This window comes from Pongo pygmaeus, chromosome 7 (assembly GCF_028885625.2).
Source record: "Pongo pygmaeus isolate AG05252 chromosome 7, NHGRI_mPonPyg2-v2.0_pri, whole genome shotgun sequence".
Taxonomy (NCBI): Eukaryota; Metazoa; Chordata; class Mammalia; order Primates; family Hominidae; genus Pongo; species Pongo pygmaeus.
In genome coordinates this window covers 3187565-3210332 of record NC_072380.2, presented here as the reverse complement: position 1 = coordinate 3210332, position 22768 = coordinate 3187565, and the positions used below count along the sequence as shown (strand labels likewise).

The 22768-nt window shown below is 39.1% G+C and overlaps 1 protein-coding gene across 1 annotated transcript in view; it reads left to right on the top strand.

Moving 5' to 3' along the window:
• CSMD1 (CUB and Sushi multiple domains 1) overlaps positions 1-22768 on the top strand; it is a 2090911-nt gene that overhangs the window by 1792973 nt on the left and 275170 nt on the right. The window contains exons 28-30 of the mRNA XM_054498773.1: positions 5478-5616; positions 9919-10106; positions 14799-14993. Of these exons, the coding sequence (XP_054354748.1) occupies positions 5478-5616; positions 9919-10106; positions 14799-14993 (522 nt within the window). The remainder of the gene's footprint in view (positions 1-5477; positions 5617-9918; positions 10107-14798; positions 14994-22768) is intronic.

Sequence of the window (22768 nt, the reverse complement as noted above, 5' to 3'; positions counted from 1 at the left end):
CTGTACTGAACTTTATTATTTTAAGTAACTGTTACAGTTTAATTAGTACTTCTTTATAATCTACTTGAAAAATGTAAAATTTAATTGATGTGTGAAGAGAGAAAGTGATCATGAAATGGACAGGCCGTTTTGCATAGGACGACCTTGGGGGGGTTTTGTGGTTTGAAATGGTTCTTACACAGCAGTGGTAAAATTCTCAGTGGTCTTGGGGAGCTGTGATACAGCGCTCTTACTTGTGACAAACCACTTATCCCAGTTGTCTGAAGACACATGAGGTTGGATAGCTGTGCTTATTAGCATTCTCAACCTTGTCGGGGAGCGATCTATGTTTGTTTAATGTTTGGTGCTGCATTTACTTTTCATAACGTCTGTGAGCACAGTCACGCATTTTACTCATGCTGAGTCATCGGGAGACTGGAGAGATTTCGGCGTGTTTCTTTTTTAAAGTGGAGTGATTGCCTATAAATGTGGCAATCATTTTAAACCAATGGCCTATTTTTACATTAGGAAAGGGTTTTTTTTCTTCCTTCCATTTTGCATGTTTTTAGGCTCATGGAGGAATACATTAAAAAGCAATATAACTACGAGTTAATCCCTTAAAAGTAATTCATTAATTTATATTAATTTGAACATGTAATTATAAAATTTGGCCATCTCCTAATTAATCTATAAACAAATCAATCTTTTGTTAGATCATCTCTTAGTTACTTTATTTTGACCAGCAAGTAGGTAGTCCAATACGCACCAAAAACTAAACAAATACCCCGTCTCTACCTTCAATGTCAGCTTCAAGGACGAGCTGAAATCACGTGCAGGCAAATGAATAATCAATTATTTTGGCAACCAGACCCGCCTACATGCGTAGGTATTATGTAACAGAAAAAATGGAAAATATATAATTGGAAAGAAATTAACATTATATTTTTATTACTTTGTAATTTTCTGTTTTTTAGGAATGAGGTTTATGTCCTCTGTAAGAAGCTTGCCCATTAGGGCATGAGTTAATTATAATTAGCACTCATGTAAATTCTGTTTCAAAGATTCAAAACACTTTTTAATTTTTGTATCTTTTTTCATATTAAAGGGTAATACATTTTAGTGAAGACATTTTATAAACTATAATTAAATCAAAGAGGAGAAAAATTTGTCATCTTTTTACCTGGAGACAATTACAATTAATATAGACATTTATAAATAATTTCATAATTACGTATATGTAATCTATTTTAAAATGTTTTGGGCTGGTTGGTGGCTCACGCCTGTAATCCCAGCACTTTAGGAGGCCGAGGCGGGCAGATCACTTGAGGTCAGGAGTTTGAGACTAGCCTGGGCAACATGGTGAAACCCTATCTCTACTAAAAATACAAACATTGGCCAGGCGTGGTGGTGCACGCCTGTGATCCCAGCTACTCGGGAGGCTGAGGCATGAGAATCGCTTGAACCCGGGAGGCAGAAGTTGCAGTGAGCCAAGATCGCACCACTGCACTCCAGCCTGTGCAACAGAGTGAGACTCTGTCTCAAAAAAAAAAAAAAAAGTTTTAAAATGACAGCATCCTGCATGACTATTTTGTAAATTGCACTTTTTACTTACCAGTACATGTTGTGTATATTTTGTGTTACTATGTATTTTCTACTAGTTTTTAATGACTAAATCTTATCTCTTTAGAAGGCACGACTACACCACTGATGCCACTCTCTAGTATCTATTTGTTTGAATCTACCAATATTGATTTTTCTAGTCCCTTATTATTGTATAATTAAGTTGTTTTAACCTTTTCCCTATTCTGAAGATAGCTTCAATGAACACCCATGTTGCAAAATAAATCATGATTATTGATAAGTGACATATTTCTACAAACTTGCATATTTCTAGGACTTTTAAAACATGTTTGTTTTGTTTTGTTTTTGAGGTAGAGTCTCGCTCAGTTGCCGAGGCTGGAGTGCAGTGGCATGATTTCGGCTCACTGCAACCTCCACCTTCCGTGTTCGGGCGATTCTCTTGCCTCAGCCTCCTCAGTAGCTGGGATTACAGGCGCCCACCACCAAGCCCGGCTAATTTTTTTTTGTATTTTTAGTAGAGACGGGTTTTCACTATCTTGGCCAGGCTGGTCTCAAATTCCTGACCTCATGATCTGCCTGCCTCAGACTCCCAAAGTGCTGGGATTACAGGTGTGAGCCATCGCACCCAGCCCATTTTTAAAATCTCTTTCAGAGCAGTCACACCGATTTACCATGCCATCGGCCATATATATTTATTAATATCATCTCTGACTCAGAGAAAACACCACACATGATAGATCCTAAGGCACAAAGTGGTGATGTCTCGTTTTAATTGCATTTTAAATTAATAATAAGGTTGAACTTTTTTTTCATATGATTATTGGCTGTTTGAATTTGTTCTTTCCTGATTGATCTGCTAATTTACTTTTTTACTTTTCATTATTAGTGTATATTTACTCACTACTGGCTATCTGTCTTTCTTTCCCTTTTATAAAATCTCTTAACCTCTCACCTGTTGTGTGTGACAACATTTACTTTCAACACCTGCCATTGCTGTTGCTTTTTCTTGAGTGTTGCTTGGATACCTCACTTTTTTGTTGTTGTTATTGTTACATCCGAAATGACTTCTACCATGAAGGCTCCTCTGTTTAGCTTTTTGACTTATTCTAGAAGGAGAATTCTGTAGACCAAAGGACATTAATGACTTTTTTTTTTTTTGAGACAGAGTCTTGCTCTGTCACGTAGGCTGGAATGCAGTGGTGTGATCTCAGCTCACTGCAGCCTCCACTCTCAGGTTCAAGCGATTCTCCTGCCTCAGCCTCCTGATTATAGGGGCACGCCACCACGCTCGGCTATTTTTTGTATTTTTAGTAGAGACGAGGTTTTGCCACATTAGTCAGACTGGTCTCGAACTCCTACCCTCAGATGATCCGCCCACCTTGGCCTCCCAAAGTGCTGGGATTACAAGCGTGAGCCACCACATTGGGCTTCAACTTCCTTATTCCGAGTAAAGTGTCCCTAAAAAGTCTTCATTTTCTTATATAGCCTGCAATTGCTTTTCCCCACGTCCAAATTGCAAAACACTCTGAAAAGCCAAAATGCATCCTAGGTTTGCAGAAATTCATTTAGGGACAACAGACCGTCCTGACATAAAGGTGTCTATTTAGAAAATATTTATCACCCCCAACGGTGTGAACATTCAGACGTTTTAATGCAGAAATGTAGATGGGTCTCGTTAAGGACTGCAGCTTCAAACCCTGATGGTGAAGGAGCTGCTACGTATGTATGTGTGCTATTTAGCATAGTGGACAAAGGTTTTGAATAAAGGGTTGGTGGGTCGAAAAGAATAGGTGGATTTTATCTCTACATCTATTCCTTCTGGAGAATTTCCTAGCATCTCTGAGTTGCATTTTTTACTATTCTAATTCTATCTAAAATATTTTGCAAGCTAATTAAAACCTAAGCAAACTAACTTGAAGAATACCAGACCAAAAGAGAGAATAAACAAGGCCAGGCGACACTCCTTAATTCCACTTTTTCAGCTTTTAAATCACCTCATTTGAAAGTGCCTCCTGGGATCTGTGTGAATAAGACAGGGTTTCCCCTTTGTTTCTTTTAAATCAATATTTGAATCATATCCCTGAACTGTTCCTGCTGGTAGCACCCTGTAGCCAGTGCCCTGAATCTGTCATTTTTCATCTTTCAAAACCTGTGTGGAGTAGAGTCTTCTAGACCTTCAGGTACCTTCTTTCTCTGCATCAGCTCCTGCTCCCTAATCGGTCCACGTTTGCACTGCTCAATGCTGTCAGCAGCCCCGGCGTGATTCTGAGGAGGCACTGCCCTGTGAGAGCTGATGGGACAATTGCTTCTGCACAATTCATTACAAAAAAAAAAAAGGCATACTGGGGAAAATCAAGTTTTAATCTTTTTCTGTAAAAATTATATCATATTACTCTCGAACGTATATCTGTGGAATTTATTATTATAAATATTTTCTGCAATAGCATTCAAAGTTTGCATTCAGTTAGACTGTGAGAGTATAACAAAACCTACTTGAGTTAGTTGTATTTCTTATTATAAAAAGCTAAGTTTTCAGAAATGTTAAATAAGTATTTAAAGACACACTCCTTATTGAAAATTGTGAAGCATGTGCCTTCATCTTCCTTCATCTTATTTACAAAACAAAGTCTCTTTTTGTATAGGGGAAAAAATCAGCAATTAAGACATTTTCTTTTCTACATATTTTTTAGTGCATGTATGACCGATAATGGGAATGAAATAAGACATATAACTTAAGGGGAATACTATGATTTAATTGTAGTCACACTTTAAAACAACTTGGTGACAAACCACAGTATTTGATATAAACAACTTTTAAACTCAGCATATTCTTATATGTATCTAAAATGTGTATACTTACAAATTCAGCAGTGTTTTCACACCTTCCGTGAGATGAGAGGTTTAGGAGAAACCTTATCTCACAAATAAAACAATCCTAAACACTTTCCAATTCAAGAACAAAAATTGGCTTGCCTATTAACCACATTGAGCTACATAATTACTGCCTTGCTAATATAAATGTAAACACATTTAATTCAAAATTGATGACTCCAAACACAAACTCAATTTGTTATTATCATATAAAGTGGTTCTTTCTAATAATATACAAAGCATTGTGATCAAATGATATTTTCAGACAGTAGTGCTCCAGCTCAGCTCCTTGCTGATATGTAATCAAATAGTATTTTCAGATAGTAATGCTCCAGCTCAGCTCCTCACTGATATGTATACTTAGAGGTCACTTAAACTTTTGGGGTTTGTTTTGCCACTTTGAAATATTGGGAAAGTAATTCAAGCCTTCCATACACCAGGGGACTGGGAGAATGTGAAATGCCATGTTTTCATGTACCCAATAACCATTTCCTGAATACTTGTTCAGATCCAGAAACCGCCTAGACGTTAGGGATAAAACAATGAACAGGAGCTAGATGATCACTGTACCACATGAAGCATGCACTCAAGAAGAAATAGGCAATGATTTTATAAACTATGAGAAATAGCAAAATAATTAACATGGCCATAAAATCATGTCCATGGGATTTTTTTTTTATTCAAGTGTTTTTCTGTTTGTGCATATGTGTGCACTTTGGCAGGTATGGGGATTAAGTCATCTTTCATTCAATTGAGAAAATTTTAAATTATAGGAAAGAAATTTTTTGTGCCAGAAGTTTGAAAATTCTCTTTGAAAATGGGGTGGAATATTATGTAAAATTCATTAACAGTTACATGAAAAATGTACAGAGCTCCTGGGTCTTACAATTTTATCTGGATAATTGATACCCAACACACAATCGCTTGGATGGGGAAAAATGCTGATGTCTTTTTCTTAAAGAATTCTGTGATATCTCATTCCACACTGACTGGCAGGCGTTCTTCGCTCTCCTAACTTTTTCTCTGTAACTTTTGTTCTGTGACAGCTGCTTGTGGAGGGAATCTGACAGGCCCAGCAGGTGTTATTTTATCACCCAACTACCCACAGCCATATCCTCCTGGGAAGGAATGTGACTGGAGAGTAAAAGTGAACCCGGACTTTGTCATTGCCTTGATATTCAAAAGGTACGTCTCTTGCAGAACACCTCTTTTTAGTAGGATTTTTAATGCCATACCTAAAAATTACTTCTTTTATGACCTCATAGTCTCCAACGTTATATCTAGGTAAGTGCTAGATTTTGTGTCTAATGGAGACTACACCAGGCTGCAAAATGACATAAATGGAAATACATTATTTTGCTTTGGAGCATTCTACTTATGTTAAGATGCACATGAATTGTTTTTCAGTACTGTTTATCTTGCATACAATGTGTTCCATATGAGAAGGCTTAAACAGAACATTTAATAAAAATAATAAAAATATGGTATGGAGACACTTGGTGTAATTTCTCATCAGTGTCTCCTGTCACTCTAAATGCATGATAGCGAATTCCTTTCCACAGCACAACCTGACGTTCCTGAGGGTAGCACTGTTAATATCATTATAATAATTAAGACTTAATAGAGCTTGCAAAATGAAAGTTTCCCCAAATGTGGTTGCTGTAAAGTCTGAGTTACCAGACATCAGTCCTAAAAATATGCTAACTTGTTCTTGCTAAACTAGATGATGGAAGGTCAAATACTATGGTCATTTTATGAAAATAAACTCTTTAAATAATTATATTATTAGTATATGGTATATGATAATTAAATTTTATTGAATCCAGAGATCTTTTCTAACTTTAGACTTTGACTTTTGAACTAAATGAATGTGATATTTATGAAGGTGAGTCATTCTATAGACTTTCCTATTGACCTTTCAGCTATCCAAGGACAAGTATCTGCGATTATATTTTTTAATCTGTCAATGGAATGAGTTTCCTTTTCTAGAGATCTTTATGTCAATATTCAAGGCCTGAATGTGTTTACATTCTCTCACTTTCTCCCTCCTGATGAGATCTGAGTCAGTATAATTTTATGTTTCTATGATTCTGAATCTTAAGTAGGTTGATAGTCATCTTTTCCTCAATTTACTAAACTGCCACAAATTTATCAAATGTTACTCAGCTATTACAGAAAACCAGTGAACACTCACTGGCTATATTTTTTAGATATCTATGTGGGTTTTGTTAACATTAAATTCTAGTAGTGTCTTCCTTAGAATTAGGGGGCAGCTCTGGTTTCAAGATATTATAAATGGGTTAACAATTGAAGCCAGGCGTGGTGGTTCATGCCTGTAATTCCAGGACTTCGGGAGGCCAAGATGGGGAGCACTTGAGTTCAGAAGTTTGAGACCAGCCTGGGCAACATAGCAAGACTCCGTCACTACAAAAAAAATTTTAAAAATTGGCTTGGTGTGCTTGTGTATTCCTGTGGTTCTAGCTACTCGAGAGGCTGAGGCAGGAGGACTGCTGGAGCCCAGGAGGTGGAGGCTGCAATGAGCTATGATAGTGTCTAGTCTGAGCAACAGAACAAGACCCTGTCTTTAAAAAAAAAGAAAGAAAGAAAAAAAAAAAACAATTGAAAGTGAACACAGAACCTTGTTAGTAGGAGTTTCCTCTCTTCCATAAAGTACAACTCATTTGATGATATGCATATTTAAGGCAGTTTTGTGCAAGGATTTTTTCACTGCATTTTATACACCCCTCTGGAAGTTTGAAACAGATAATCTCTAAGCCTCTCCCAACTCATAGATTGTATGACTCATTAGCTGACCCAACGTCTCAGAAACTTCAAATCAGTGAAAACCAGTGAATTCTCTGATCTGGAGTTTGCATGTGCTCAAGCAGACATCTTCCTGTGAAGTGGTGAGGAGCGGGAAACCAGAATCCTGTTTGGGGATGAGGATGTCCAACTTCCCAAACAGGAGGCTGGTGCTGATGAGGGCTGGCCAAGATGCAGTGTCAGGATGATGGCAAATTCAGGTTTGCTTTTTGTGGGAGGGTGGGAGTCTGGCATTTCTAATGATAAAGGCAAAGAATCATATGACCTGAAGGACATATGGGCTTCCAGGCTCATTCAGGGCTGTGGGTCTTTAGACAGAGGATGTTCTATCACACGTCCCTGTGGACTGTGGGGCTCACACATTGGGGCTCAAATTGAATTTGGTTCAAACACTGAGTCAGGCTTTGGCATGTTATTAGAGCTTACAGATACGTGCAGCTGACAGAGGTAGAAATAAAGAGTTCGCCAAAGGAACCACAATTAATTATAAGTTTCACTCCCGACTTCTACACATGAATTTTGGTAGAGGCAAAAAAAAGAGAGCAGATGGGATATATAGTGTTTTTTTGTTTGTTTGTTTTCCTGTGTCTGGCAGTATTTGCAGTGTTGAATAAATTACCAATAATGATGATTAACTAAGCCAAATACTGGGGATATGGCATGACCAGATTTTAATAACATCCTTGCAAACACTCTAAATACAATTATTATTCCAATAAAATTCTATGTAACCCACACCATTCCTGCTAGCCCCTATACCTAGTAACTCCAACCTTTTATTCCTTCTTCATTCCTGACGTCAGTGAACTTGTCAAATAAACAGACTAAGACATCTTCCTAAATTTCCTTTAATAAGTATATTCAGGATGTGGAGTGAGAGTATCCTTGACCCGAAACAGGATGGTGTAATGCAGGCTGGGCGTTGCACCGATGCTGGTGGTCCCACGTCCTCTGGTCCCCTTCATGATGCAGTGGACTCCTCCAGGAGGGACCTTCTGTTGCTGTTTTATCATCCGAATCTCCAGATCAAGTGGAGCCTCCTAGAACATTTTAGTGATTATAAAACAAACAAACAAACAAACCAACAAGCAAAAACCCTGACCTTCTCTGTCTCAGTTGTCCCAAATTTCTGCAGATGGAAAGGAAAGGGAGTGGGAGATTTGTAAATTGAGTGCTTTTTAAAGACACATATGAAAAACCTGCTACAGAGAAGAGAAGAAGAGGGAAGGGCCAGCTGCAATGGATGGGTTGGTTGGTTGGTTGGTTGGTTGGTTGGCTGGTTTTTGAGACGAGTCTTGCTCTGTCTGTCACCCAGGCTGGAGTGCAGTGGCGTGATCTCTACTCACTGCAACCTCCGTCTCCCGGGTTCAAGCGAGTCTTCTGCCTCAGCCTCCCGAGCAGCTGGGACTACAGGCGCACAACACCATGCTTAGCTAATTTTTGTATTTTTAGTAGAGACAGGGTTTCACCATATTTGCCAGGCTGGCTCGAACTCCTGACCTCGTGGTCTGCCTGCCTCAGCCTCCCGAAGTGCTGGGATTACAGGCGTGAGCCCCTGTGCTTGGCTGCAATGGATGGTTTTAATACTTCTACTTTATCAATTTATTCTGGTCATATCAAGATCTTAGACATCGTAACCAAGTTCAGCCTTTGCCTTAGAGTATGCATACTTTTAAAGCTCACAGACTCTATCAGCTTACACATCACCAATGGCAAATACAGCCCAGCCCTTGAGAGCTTTGGATTTAAATTGTTACACTCTTTGGGGACTGAATGTATGTTAATATTAGAGCAGAGAGAAACAGACAGAGAAAAATGGAGAAAGAGAAAGAGAGGGAAAGAGAAAAAAACTGGGATATTCAGTGATGGTGAAACATGATGTGAGAAAGGTCACACTCTGGAGCATTAATATTGGCTGATTTATCCAAGCAAGTGGAGGCCTTTTTTTTTTTGACAGGGTCTTGTTGTGTCTCTCAGGCTGGAGTGCATGGGTGCAGTGGTGTGGTCATAGCTCATTGCAGCCTCAAACTCCTGGCCGCAAGTGATCCTCCAGCCTTAGCTTCCTGAGTAGCTAGGACTAGAAGTGTGCACCACCACACTCTACTAATTTTTGTATTTTTGTACAGACAGGATCTCATTATGTTACCCAGGCTGGGACAATTGCATTTTTTCAGTAAAAATAAAAGTAAGAATAGTCAGTAATTCCACTGACTATTCCAGTATTTTCAAATTCCAATATTTTCAAAATTCCAATATTTTCAAAGTTAAAAATATTCAGATAAAGATAAAAGGTCAGTGGAAATTGATCTCTTTTGAGCTCGGTTCTTTTAAATTACATCTCATTTAGCAAATTAATGGGTACAGGGAAAGGATAGCATACCTCTACTATTATGATTATTTCCTTTTGGCTATGGTCAAAATAATATCGTATTGAACATGATGATAATTAGGCAAAATACTATTTGTCACGATTGATATATTTTATACTATTACTATTTTATTAATATTTTGATTCATATTACATTTAACTTTTTGATTGCCCTAACTGAAAAATTATTATACAAAAGCAAATAAAATCACTTTTTGTGCTCAAAGGCTTACCACTCTGGGAGATAAGGTAAATATCTATTAGCCGTATGACATAATTACTATTCTTTTCTTTAGTTTCAACATGGAGCCCAGCTATGACTTCCTACACATCTATGAAGGGGAGGATTCCAACAGCCCCCTCATTGGGAGTTACCAGGGGTCTCAAGCCCCAGAAAGAATAGAGAGTAGCGGAAACAGCCTGTTTCTGGCGTTTCGGAGTGATGCCTCCGTGGGCCTTTCAGGGTTCGCCATTGAATTTAAAGGTATTGCGATTGCCTGAATTTGAGTGGGAATTAATTTGTATCAGGACTGTTTTTATTGTAAGCATTGCTTTGTAACATCTTGCTTATCTGTTTAATACATAAATGCTGACATGTGTCTCCTCTGTCTGGGAAGATACATGTCTCCTCCCTCTCCATTGAAGATATTCCTGAGGTGCATTTCTACTTTAACTGGAGGAAGAAAGAGAGGGGAGAAAAACTGTCCCAGTTCATGGCCACATAAAAATAAATTGTGGTTTGTAAAATAAAGAATTTGATGACGTTTAGTAATTATTTTAAGATGGGTTTTAACACCTTATAATTTGTTTCTTCAAGATGATTAAATGTAAGTACATGAAAATAAATTCTTTTTTTTTTTTTTTCTTGAGACAGAGTTTTGCTCTTGTTGCCCAGGCTGGAGGGCAATGACACGATGTCAGCTCACTGCAACCTCCGCCTCCCAGGTTCAAGAGATTCTCCTGTCTCAGCCTCCCGAGTAGCTGGGATAACAGGAGCATGCCACCATACCCAGCTAATTTTTGTATTTTTAGTAGAGACAGGGTTTCATCATATTGGTCAGGCTGGTCTCGATCTCCTGACCTCATGTGATCCACCTGCCTCGGCCTCCCAAAGCGCTGGGATTATAGGTGTGAGCCACCACACCCAGCCAAAAATAGTTTCTTTCTTTCTTTTTTTCTTTTTTTTTGAGATGGAGTCTCACTCTGTCACTCAGGCTGGAGTGCAGTGGTGCGATCTCACTGCAACCTCTGCTTCCCGGGTTCAAGTGATTCTCCTTCCTCAGCCTCCCGAGTAGCTGGGACTACAGGCGCCCGCCACCATGCCCGGCTAATTTTTTGTATTTTTAGTAGAGACGGGGTTTCACCTTGTTAGCCAGGATGGTCTCGATCTCTTGACCTCGTGATCCACCCGCCTCGGCTTCCCAAAGTGCTGCGATTACAGGCGTGAGCCACTGTGCCCAGCCAATAACTCCATTTTATCTCAACATTTTCCATGTCAACATATCTGCACCCTTCCCTGCCTCAGTCAGCCATGGCTGGTTTGGCAAGGTTTCTGACGCTGCTCAGAGCTCTTTTCTTTGATCATCAGATCAGTGATTCACCCTTGATTTGCTATAAACCATTCCCTGCCACTAACATCCAAGGAAAACAGACTGACCTAAAAAACCACCTTCAACTCAACATTTTGCTATTGGGTCCATCAGAATAAATATACATTTTTTCAAGTTTATTTCTCACGTGAACAAAATAAAATACAAGGTGTATTACAAAGAATTAGGGAAGAGGACTTAACAAAATATCAATTCACAGTTATGAGGGTTTTCTTTAAAAAATGAAAATATTTATATTTATTTACACTTTTGAGTTCAATTTGTATGAAAAATCTTTTTAAAAAGAACATATTTTATGTCCCTTACTTCATTACCAGACCTGTTTATATAGTTTTAAGTAGAAAATTGGTCTCTTTGCTCCCAAACATCAAAATCTGCAAACTTAGGGGTATTTACTAAAATGTGCAATTTTAAAAATTATACAATTTAGCAATCAGAGTATCCTATGCCTTTGAGATGGCAGTACTTATTCTATGATAGCTCCCCCACCCCCCAAAAAAAATCAGGCAGGCAAGTAAACAAACAAAACAAATCCTCATATAATTGTGAGAATGTTCACTGGTCATTGCCCACTCCGACAACTCCTGTTCTCCCTGGCATCCTAAGGCACATGAATAAATGGGCCAATGAATGAATGAAGTATGAAGGGCCTTACAAGTTACATGAAGAAAGAACTTCCTTAATTTTTGTTTGGGTAACCAGTATGGCCATCTAACTGGAGGCTATAGTGCTTGAGGTTTTAAAAGTTCTCTAGTGGAGTCTGTGAAAAATAAAAATCACAGGAAAGAGAATAGGAATGATGCCAGTGCATGCAGCCTGGAACAGTGACGCCATTGCATGCAGGCTGAAGCAGTGATGTCATTGCATCCAGCCTAGGGCAGTGAGGCTATTGTATCCAGCATGGAGCAGTGATGCCGTTGCATCCAGCCAATAGCAGTGATGCCATCGCATGCAGCCTAGGGCAGTGATGTCGTTGCATCCAGCCTGGAGCAGTGATGCCATTGCATCCAGCCTGGAGAAGTGATGCCATTGCATCCAACCTGGAGCAGTGATGCTGTTACATCCAGCCTGGAGCAGTGATGCCATTGCACGCAGCCTATGACAGTGATGTTATTGCATCTAGCCTGGAGAAGTGATGCCATTGCTTCCAGCCTGGAGCAGTGATGCCATTGCATCTAGCCTGGCGCAGTGATGCCATTGCATGCAGCCTAGGGCAGTGATGTCATTGCATCTAGCCTGGCGCAGTGATGCCATTGCATGCAGCCTCAAGCAGTGATGCCATTGCATGCAGCCTAGGGCAGTGATTGCATCTAAGCCTGGTGCAGTGATGTCATTGCATCCAGCCCAGAGCAAGTGCTGGTGTGGATAGCAAAGCAGGTGACAGATCCAGTTCTTAGGCATGATGGGAAATAGAAGGGGCACCAGGTAGTCGTGCTGTGCAACAATTCACAAATCCTGGCTGAGGCAATCTACCCGGCCTCTGATGCAGGAAAGCCCAAAAGTGTGCTTAAGTGGAATGGACAAGGACAACACAAAACACACCCTGTTATGAAGTCATCTAGTTAGAAGCCTGGCAAATTGTAAGCAAAAAAAAGTGCCAGTGATTTATCACTGAACATCCTGAAGTGACAACTAAGTAATAGAACTAAAAGATTAGATGCAGTTCATTGGGAAAAAATCCTGCCAACAGAAATCAAAATTAGTGGCATAAAGAAGAAAGTTGTGTAGGTGATATTTAATCAAACAGGAAACTAGACTAAAAGAGATTTATAACAAAAAAAATGATCAAAAAGGACACAAGGGCAACAGACATATATTAATAGATGTGTACTGGGAAAATTTTTATTTTCAGTAGGGGAAAATACTATGAACAAGGCCAGTGCTTCTATTCACTAGATGCTCAGTACATTGTGCTGAATGACTAAATAAAAAATCAGAAAAATTGAGCAACTTTTATAGTAACTACAGGTTTACTTATTTGATCTGTATTTGCTTAAAATAATGTTCTATGTTCTATATGGGATTTAATGCAGTTACAAAGAATTATCAACATGTCAGCTACCATTTTAAATATCCAAACAGCTTTTCAATAAAACAATTAGAGAGCACTGGTTCGGAGGCACAAAACAAGACATATATATAATATATATGTGTATCATTTAATCTCAAATTCTTAAATGAACAAACATATATAATATATATTATATGTAGATTTAATCAAAGTATGTAAATTATATAGGAAATATATTTTATTAAATATAATACATTATTATAATATATTCTTTATATAATATATATAATGATTAAGTCAATGATCATCAAAGACATCTCTGTTTGGTTGATGATGATACATGGATTATTAAAAATATAATTGAAAATATTGAATAAATACAGTTAATCAGGTCTCTTTTTCTTCCTCCAGGGCTTCCCAAAGTTTAGGATTTTTGTTTTTGCTTTTTCCTTTCCCATTATATATATCTATTTCTAGCAGGGTGGTAGACTGTAGGGTTATACACTTTTTCATTTAGAGATATTTTTGATGGTCTATTGAAACAGAAAATTTAAAATATTAAGGCTACCAGAAGATAACTGAAATTGACTGCAGAACAGCATGACTCTGAAGAAAAAAGGTTTTGTATTTTTACTTGGGAAGAAGAAATACTTAATGCAGCCAAAAGTGAATGCCTAATTGAGGGGCCCCAGAATTGGGCAGGTCTCTGCACGGTGTCTTTGTGGAAGTCACTTACCTTTCCTTGAGTTTTACATTCTTATCATCCTTTCCCAGCAGAGGTGTCCTGGAGATTAGAATTAAACCAGAGAAATGCACCTAGTTCCATTTCTGGTACATAATGAGCCCTCAATAAATTTCAGCAATTATTATTACTAAGGTAGAACTAGTGGTTATTAGTACATCCAGGGCACAATGTTTGACCATCATCTATCAGTCAATGTATTTTCTTCTACTAAGTTTGCCGTTTACTCTATTAAGACTAACAACAGAAATACGGTAGTAAAAGAATGAGAACAACCATCCGTCTTCATCTTCTAAGTCTGTCTATTGTTATTCGTATAAGAAAGTGCTCTTAACTTTCAGGAATTAAACTGTTTCATTTTGAGAAGCCAGATTCTCTAGTCTTTTCTGAAAGGTGTGGAGTGATTTTATGTTAATATGTTTGATGTACAAAAGTTAGAAAATGAACCTCAATTTTTCCAGAGTCAATTTTTCTTTGATTCAGTCCTAAAATCTATAGCCAAAAATGGATAAATATATAAAAATGTAGTACTGTATTTTTTATGTAGATGAAGGTAATTTTATATCAATTCTGTAGTAAAATGTAGTTTTTAAAATGGAAATATAATGTTATTAAAAAGGAATTTTCTTATTTTAATTAATAGTTTCACTTGGTCAATAGCCAATCAATAAATATTCTTTGAGCATTTCTTACTTATTTAGGGCACTGTTCTAGGCCCCAAATAACACAATTAAAGAACCAACCCAACAAACGAACACACAAACTAGAATAAAATCCCTGCTCTCATGCAGTTTACATTCATTTCTTCCGCAGAGAAACCACGGGAAGCTTGTTTTGATCCTGGAAATATAATGAATGGGACAAGAATTGGAACAGACTTCAAGCTTGGCTCCACCATTACTTACCAGTGTGACTCTGGCTACAAGATTGTTGACCCCTCATCCATCACCTGTGTGATTGGGGTTGATGGGAAACCCTCCTGGGACCAAGTGCTGCCCTCCTGCAATGGTGAGTGCACGCTTGGGTATTTTCTAGAAATACAACTTTCCTTTCAAATGCAGCATCTCATTGAAGAAATGGTTTCACATTTCAACATGCATTCCTCTAATCAGTGGTGAGGATTGCTTAGAGAGCTAGTGTGGAGTGAATATCAGGCATTCATTGATCATTTAATTCAGCTAGTGTGTTAGCCATTCTCATAGGTTTCTGGGAGGAGCAATATTTTTCCTTCATACAGTTTGACATTTTTCACTTCTGTTTTTGTGTGTTCTAGACCTGTTCTTTATAAGAGGTGCTAATTAGCTTTCCCTAGTTACTTCTCTCTCTCTCTCTATCTCTCTCTCTCTCTCTCTCTCTCTCTCTCTCTCCGTATATAAAATACTTACATCTGGCCGGGCGTGGTAGCTCATGCCTGTAACCCAGCACTTTGAGAGGCTGAGGCGAGTGGATCACAAGGTCAGGAGTTTGAGACCAGCCTGACCAACATGGTGAAACCCTGTCTCCACTAAAAATACAAAAATTAACTGGACGTGGTGGTGCACACCTGTGATCCCAGCTACTCAGTAGGCTGAGGCAGGAGAATCGCTTGAACCTGGGCAGTGAGCTGAGATTGTGCCACTGCACTCCAGCCTGTGTGACAGAGCAAGACTCCATCTCATATATATATATGTGTATGTATATACACACACACACACACATACACACACACACACACATATATATACATACACAGACAGATATTTTTATATATATACATATATATTTTTATATATACATATATTTTTATATATATACATACATACACACATATATATTTACACCTATTTATCTGTATATATATATATGGAGAAAAAACTAATATGTATATATTTGAATGGATATGTCATTTTCCCCCAAAACAGCAATAGTTTTTAATTCCTTAGGAATTAAATTAGTAACATCGTTGAATCAGCTTTCAAGGACAGACAAAACTAACCTACAGTGATGAAGTCAGACAGCAGCTGCCCTGTGGGTGTGAACGGGGGGAGTGGGAGGGTAGATTTCCCGGCTGCTGGCCACGGTACATATCTTAACCTAGGTGGAGGTTTCATGGGGATCTCCACAGGCAAACAATCCTCAGACTGTGGACCCGTGACTTGTACCCTTTACATTTTCATGGTATATATTTAAAAAAGAAGAAGAATGAGGTAGAACTTCATGGCTTGTTGCAGAGACATTCATTTCTAGGGTTATTTTAAGATGAGCTCAAAGACCAGTTCAGTTTGATAAATTATGAAACAACCGTGTTTTTCCTAAGACGGCCTGACAATGCTACTGGCACCTTCAGGCCAAATAAACATTTTAAATATTACTGTATAAGAGGCTGGGCGCAGTGGCTCACAACTGTAATCCCAGCAATTTGGGAGGCTGACGTAGGTGGATCACCTGAGGTCAGGAGTTCGAGACCATCCTGGCTAACATGGAGAAACCCCCTTTCTACTAAAAATACAAAAAATTAGCCGGGCGTGGTGGCACGTGCCTGTAATCCCAGCTACTTATGAGGCTGAGGCAGGAGAATCGCTTGAACCCGGGAGGTGGAGGTTGTGGAAGCCAAGATTGCACCATTGCACTCTAGCTTGGGCAACAAGAGTGAAACTCTGTCTCAAAAAAAAAAAAAAAAGTATATAAGAAACTAAAATCAAACAAAACAAAATAAAACAAAACCTACTTCCCTGGCGTGTTCTGTTATTTCTATGTTTCTAAGTCCATTCTCTTATGACCCTGAAAGCTTTTAAGTTAAAGAAGTGTATTTGTCTGGACCCAGTAGTAGTGACTGGCACAGAGTAAGAACTTAGGCCAGGTGTAGTGGCTCACACCTGTAATCCCAACACTATGGGAGGCCAAGGCTAGTGGATCCCTTGAGCTCAGGCATTTGAGACCAGCCTGAGCAACATGACAAAACCCCATTTCTACCAAAAACACAATGCAAAACTTAGCTGGGTGTGGTGGCTCATGCCTGTAGTCCCAGCTGCTTGGGAGGATGAGGTAGGAGGATCGCTGGAGCCCGGTAGGTGAAGGTTGCAGTGAGCCGAGATCGCACCACTACACTCTAGCCTGGGCAACAGATTGACAGATGGAGAAATTTATTTTTTGTGTTTTAAAATCATGATCATAGGCCAGGTTATGCATCAGTCCTTTCTAGTCATCTGTTTAATTAAAAATTCTGATAGTGTAGTCATTGTGTTACTTGCTTTGGGAGACTTTTCTGAATGGGAAGTTATAGAGTGCTTCTTTTTTAAGTTTATTAAAAACTAAAATAAGTAGCATATGGGAGCTAAAATAGAACTCAACGTGCTCATGGGTGAGGGAGGCAGTGAGCCAGAGCGGCTTTGAGGTAAAGAGAGCCTTTGATCTAGCATTACAGATCAGGACCAAGGTCTCCTTGGTGCCTGCACAGCCCCCAAAACAGGACGGAGCCAAACTAAGAAGTGGGTGTCTCTTGGTGAGAAGGTAGGCATGAGGGAGCCGGAAGTCTCTGCCCAGCACCCACCCTTCCCTGTCCTGGCTCAGGAGGGGCCACACCTCCACCCCCTCCTGTCTTGCCGCCAGCCTGGGTGCCCCTCATATCCTGAGCAGCCTGGGCAGTGCATGCCAGTGGTTCTGGGTGCTTGCCCTGTGCTCTTGAGGTTGGCCAGGAGCTGCCTGTGAGCTGCTGTCCAAGGTCTTGAGGATCCTCCCTTCTGGACGAGGCATGGCCAGTGCGGGCAGGGCTGGGCTTGTGAGCCAATGGCAGCACTGAAAGGTGCGCCCTGCAGAGTGACCAGATCTCGCCTCACCTCCTCCCGTCTGTGTCACTCCAGACAAGACATGCAGGGCTGAGAGCGATGACAATCTCTAGGTCACAAGTGTTAGGAGGATGAACTCCACAGGCGTAAGGCTCCCCAAAACTAGTAAATCTTAATTCTGTGTATGACTGGTTTCCAAAACCATTTTGATATAACAAAAGGCAATGACCTCAAACCCTTTTGATCTGACATCCAATCAATATAATTATTGAGCATGCAACGTCGATCTCTGCAAGGCATTACAGGTACTGACCGTCTCAGCAGCTGTTATAGACCACACAATTACTACATGAACGCAGACATTTACAAAGATCCAATTTGAGACCAGACAAAGCTGCTCATGCCTGTAATCTCAGCACTTGGAGAGACTAAGGCAGGAGGATCGCTTGAGGACTGGAATTCAAGACTAGTCTGGACAACATAGCAAGACCCCATCTCTACAAAAAATATTAAAGTTAGCTGGGTGGGGTGGTGCACATATGGGGTCCCAGCTACTCAGGGGGCTGTAGTGGAAGGATCACTTGAGCTCAGGAGGTTGAGGCTGCAGTGAGCCGTGATTGGATCACTGCACTCCAGCCTGGGCAATAGAGCAAGACCTTATCTCAAGAAAACAAAAGATATAATTTTGGGTAAAAATCCTAATTTTCTTTCTTATATCCCAGAAAATGATTTTTGCATCCCCTGGTGTATTTTTTCCCCCACTTCAGATATCTTTAGCAATTATATAGAGTCTAGTGTGAGGGAGGTAAAAGTAGCTGGCAAAATTGAGGAAAGAACATGAATTCTGTACTTTTGTTAACTACTAATACAAAAGGCATTGAATTTATATTAAATTCAATTACAGTGGAATTTGTGGGGAGTGATAAAACTTTAGCCATAGAAGAAGCATGGCTAAAGTATTAGCTGTAGGAAAAATACCTTTTCTATGGCTAAAGAAAAAGTATATATGTATATACACTTTATATATATAAAGTGTATATACATATATAGGTGTGTATATGTATGTATAATTACGTATAAAGTATATATACACTTTATATGTATTCTTCTCTATATATTTATACACACATATATATTAATTTATACACACGTATATAGGAATTATACATATATACACACCTATATATGTATATATATTCACATATATTCCTATATATAGGATATATACATATATACATATTCCCATATATGTATATTCCTATATATATAGGTTATATATATAAAACCAAATTTTTAATTAGAGATTGTTTCACTTTCCATGTCTGAAGATCTGTGGAGTGAGGCACAATTTATTTTACCAGTCATCAAAGAGCACAACACATGGAACACTGATTTCCCCACATGGAGGATTCCATTTACATGTAAATAAAACTTTATATTCTAAATCTGGAAAGCAGAGATGGTTTCTCCTGCGGTGTGTCTTGGATCTCTCATGGAGAGCAGCACATTTTGTGCATGAACCAGCGCCTGTGATTTATTCAGATCAACAGTCAACCTTGGGGCCTTTTGCTCCACTTTAAATCTTTTGATAGTTCCTGCATCATGGGACGCAGTTGGTGCATTTTGGGGCAGTTTGTTTTAGATGTATGGTGTAATTTTTTCCTGGTTATTCGTCTATTACCTACAAATTTTGCTTATTGAAGTTTTTGGTAGAATTGTAACTGAAATTGAAGCAAAGTAGAACCCCTTTCATGGGTCAGAATGACTTCTGTTTGCTAGTTTTGTTTACTCAGTTTGGTTCTATGTGGTTGCCTTTATGTATGAGATGTATATATTCTAATTAGCCAAATAGATAAGCAAGCTTCTTGTTACCATTAGCAATGAATGCTTTTGTATGTCTTTGTTCATTTAGGAAATAATCTGTTTAATATGTTAATTACCAAATAACAAACATTTATTTATTTTTCTTCTGTTGTTGCATTAAAATAAAATAACTCCTAAGGTGAGAAGCACCATGACTGTTTCTTAGATTAGCACAGTAAAGCAGACATAACAATTATTAAGAATTAAATAGCTGAGTGCAGTGGCTCACGCCTGTAATCCCAGCACTTTGGGAGGCTGAGGTGGGCAGATCACAAGGTCAGGAGATCGAGACCATCCTGGCTAACATGGTGAAACCCCGTCTCTACTAAAAAATTACAAAAAAATTAGCCAGGCATGGTGGCAGGTGCCTGTAGTCCAAGCTACTCGGGAAGCTTAGGCAGGAGAATGGCGTGAACCTGGGAGGCAGAGCTTGCAGTGAGCCGAGATCGCGCCACTGCACTCCTGCCTGGGCGACAGAGCAAGACTCAGTCTCAAAAAAATAATAATAATAATTAAATAAAAATTCTATCCATATTTTTCTAACACAAATGTGTGTTCATGTATGAAACATATAATTGTAGTTCTGGTGCTTAGCTTTTTGATGTGAGGAAGAATGGACGGGCACAAGCACTGTTTATCAAGGTAGTAAAAGACAAAAGTTCTGGGTCAGTTTTCCTTAATTTCATCTTTGACTTTTTTAAAATGTTCTCTATTGTCATAAGACAATGCTCTTTTATTCTACCCTTGCATGAAGTGTTTCTTTGTAGTTACACTTTAAAACATGTATTAGTCAGGGTTCTCTAGAGGGGCAGAACTAATGGAATAGTTCTGTCCCTCTATATAAAGGGGAGTTTATTAAACATTAACTCACGTGATCACAAATTCCCACAATATGCTGTCTGCAGGCTGAGGAACAAGAAGAGCCATTCCGAGTTCCAAAACTCAAGAACTTGGAGTTTGACATTCAGGGACAAGAAGCATCCAGCACAGGAGAAAGATGTAGGCTGGGAGGCTAGGCCAGTCTCTCATTTCACATTTTTCTGCCTCCTTGTATTCTAGCCATGCTGGCAGTTTATTAGATGGTGCCCACCCAAATTAAGGGTGGATCTGCCTTCCCCAGCCCACTGACTCAAACGTTAATCTCCTTGGGCAACACCCTCACAGACACACCCAGGATCAATACTTTGTATCCTTCAATCCAATCAAGATGACATTCAGTATTAACCATCACAAAACATATGGCGGGGAGTGGTGGCTCACACCTGTAATCCCAGCACGTTGGGAGGCTGAGGTAGGTGGATCACGAGGTCAACAGAGCAAGACCATCCTGGCCAACATGGTGAAACCCCATCTCTACTAAAAATACAAAAATTAGCTGCATGTGGTGGTGCGCACCTGTAGTCCCAGCTACTCGGGAGGTTGAGGCAGGAGAATCACTTGAACCTGGGGGGCAGAGGTTGCAGTGAGCTGAAGATCACACCACTGCACTCCAGCCTGGTGACAGAGCGATCAGAAGATGTTCTTGATAAGAATTACCTTACCATTGCTAATAATTTGGGAATCAAATTTTGGCCCAGTGATGACATGTTTCCACTTTTTATTTATACTTCTTCTTTAAAATTTAAAACTAATTTTTTTATGGAAAAAGATCATTTGCAAAATGATACGTTTGAATTGTATGTGACTGAGTGCAAATAACATATATTTTCATTCTTGATTTGTGCTTAGTTTTTTAAAAACTTGAACTTGAAGCTTTTGAGGAAAAGGAAAGATAGTTCTGACATAACCTGGTTGACTTCACGTGGTTAATGTGGGGAGAAATATCTGAGGGATATATCTGCCTTGGTAGAGTGAGTGATGTCAGCATTCTATTGGAAACCTTCAGTTTTGAAGTTGAGCTTATAGAAATATCCTCCATTTAAAAGTGAAAATAAAATGTTTCTATTTAAAATTGTAGAAAACTAAATATAAGTGTTTTAGAGTGATAACATGATTTTGAATTAAGACACTAGCATGAAGGCTGAGCTTCATTAAGTAAAATCTCTGCTAGCTGATCGTGAACAGATCAAAGCTGTCAGATGTCTGAGCTGTTTTCCTTTGACTTTTAGAATACAACTTAAGTTTTTCAAGCGATTGTAATGCAGGGATTCAGGAAATTTCTCGACTAATCATTAACAAGGTGCCTTATCCTTAGCATTACCATATTCTAAGGAGCTTTATTCATCATGGAAAATGTTCTGTCCATCAATTAATATTTAACATAATGCTAATTAACATTCAAAGGATTAAACATGTTATCTCTAACTTCTTTATTCTTTGAGGCTTGAAAATTGCCATTGTGGCCGGGCGCAGTGGCTCACGCCTGTAATCCCAGCACTTTGGGAAGCTGAGGTGGGCGGATCACGAGGTCAGGAGTTCGAGACCAGCCTGACCAACATACTAAAGATACAAAAAAAAAAAAATTAGCCAGGTGTGTTGATGTGCGCCTGTAATCCCAGCTACTCGGGAGGCTGAGGCAGGAGAATCATTTGAACCCGGGTGGCGGAGGTTGCAGTGAGCTGAGATCACACCATCGTACTCCAGCCTGGGCAACAGGGCAAGACTCCATCTCAAAAAAAAAAAAAAAAGAAAAAGAAAAAGAAAGAAAATTGCCATATCAAGAAGAAATGAGCTGTAGAAATATAACCTTTCTGAAATACTGAAGCTAATTCTGAATTCAAATCAGTGACGGTATATCCAAGATAGGAAGTGCAGTCAGGCCACAGCCAGCATGGTAAGCGTGCAACAGGCTGTCCTGAGTGGCTCCCGCGCGGGTCACTGCTCTATGTTAAACAGATGAATGGAGCTGACTTGACCCCTTCTTATGTAAAAATATAAGGAAATAGAGTACTGGCAATCTAAAGACTGGATATCAAATAGCTGGGATTTAATTGGAGGTCTATTCCATGATGCTTTAAAAAGTGCATTGAACATCTGTGTACAGTGTTTTTCATTTTCTCAGCAAAAGTGAAGCCAAAGTAAATAAGATAACCGGGGGAAAATTAAGACATACCCACACATTCACACAGACATGCCCACCCTACACACACATACACACACAGACATACCCACCCACACACATACACATACACACATATACACACAGACATATCCCTC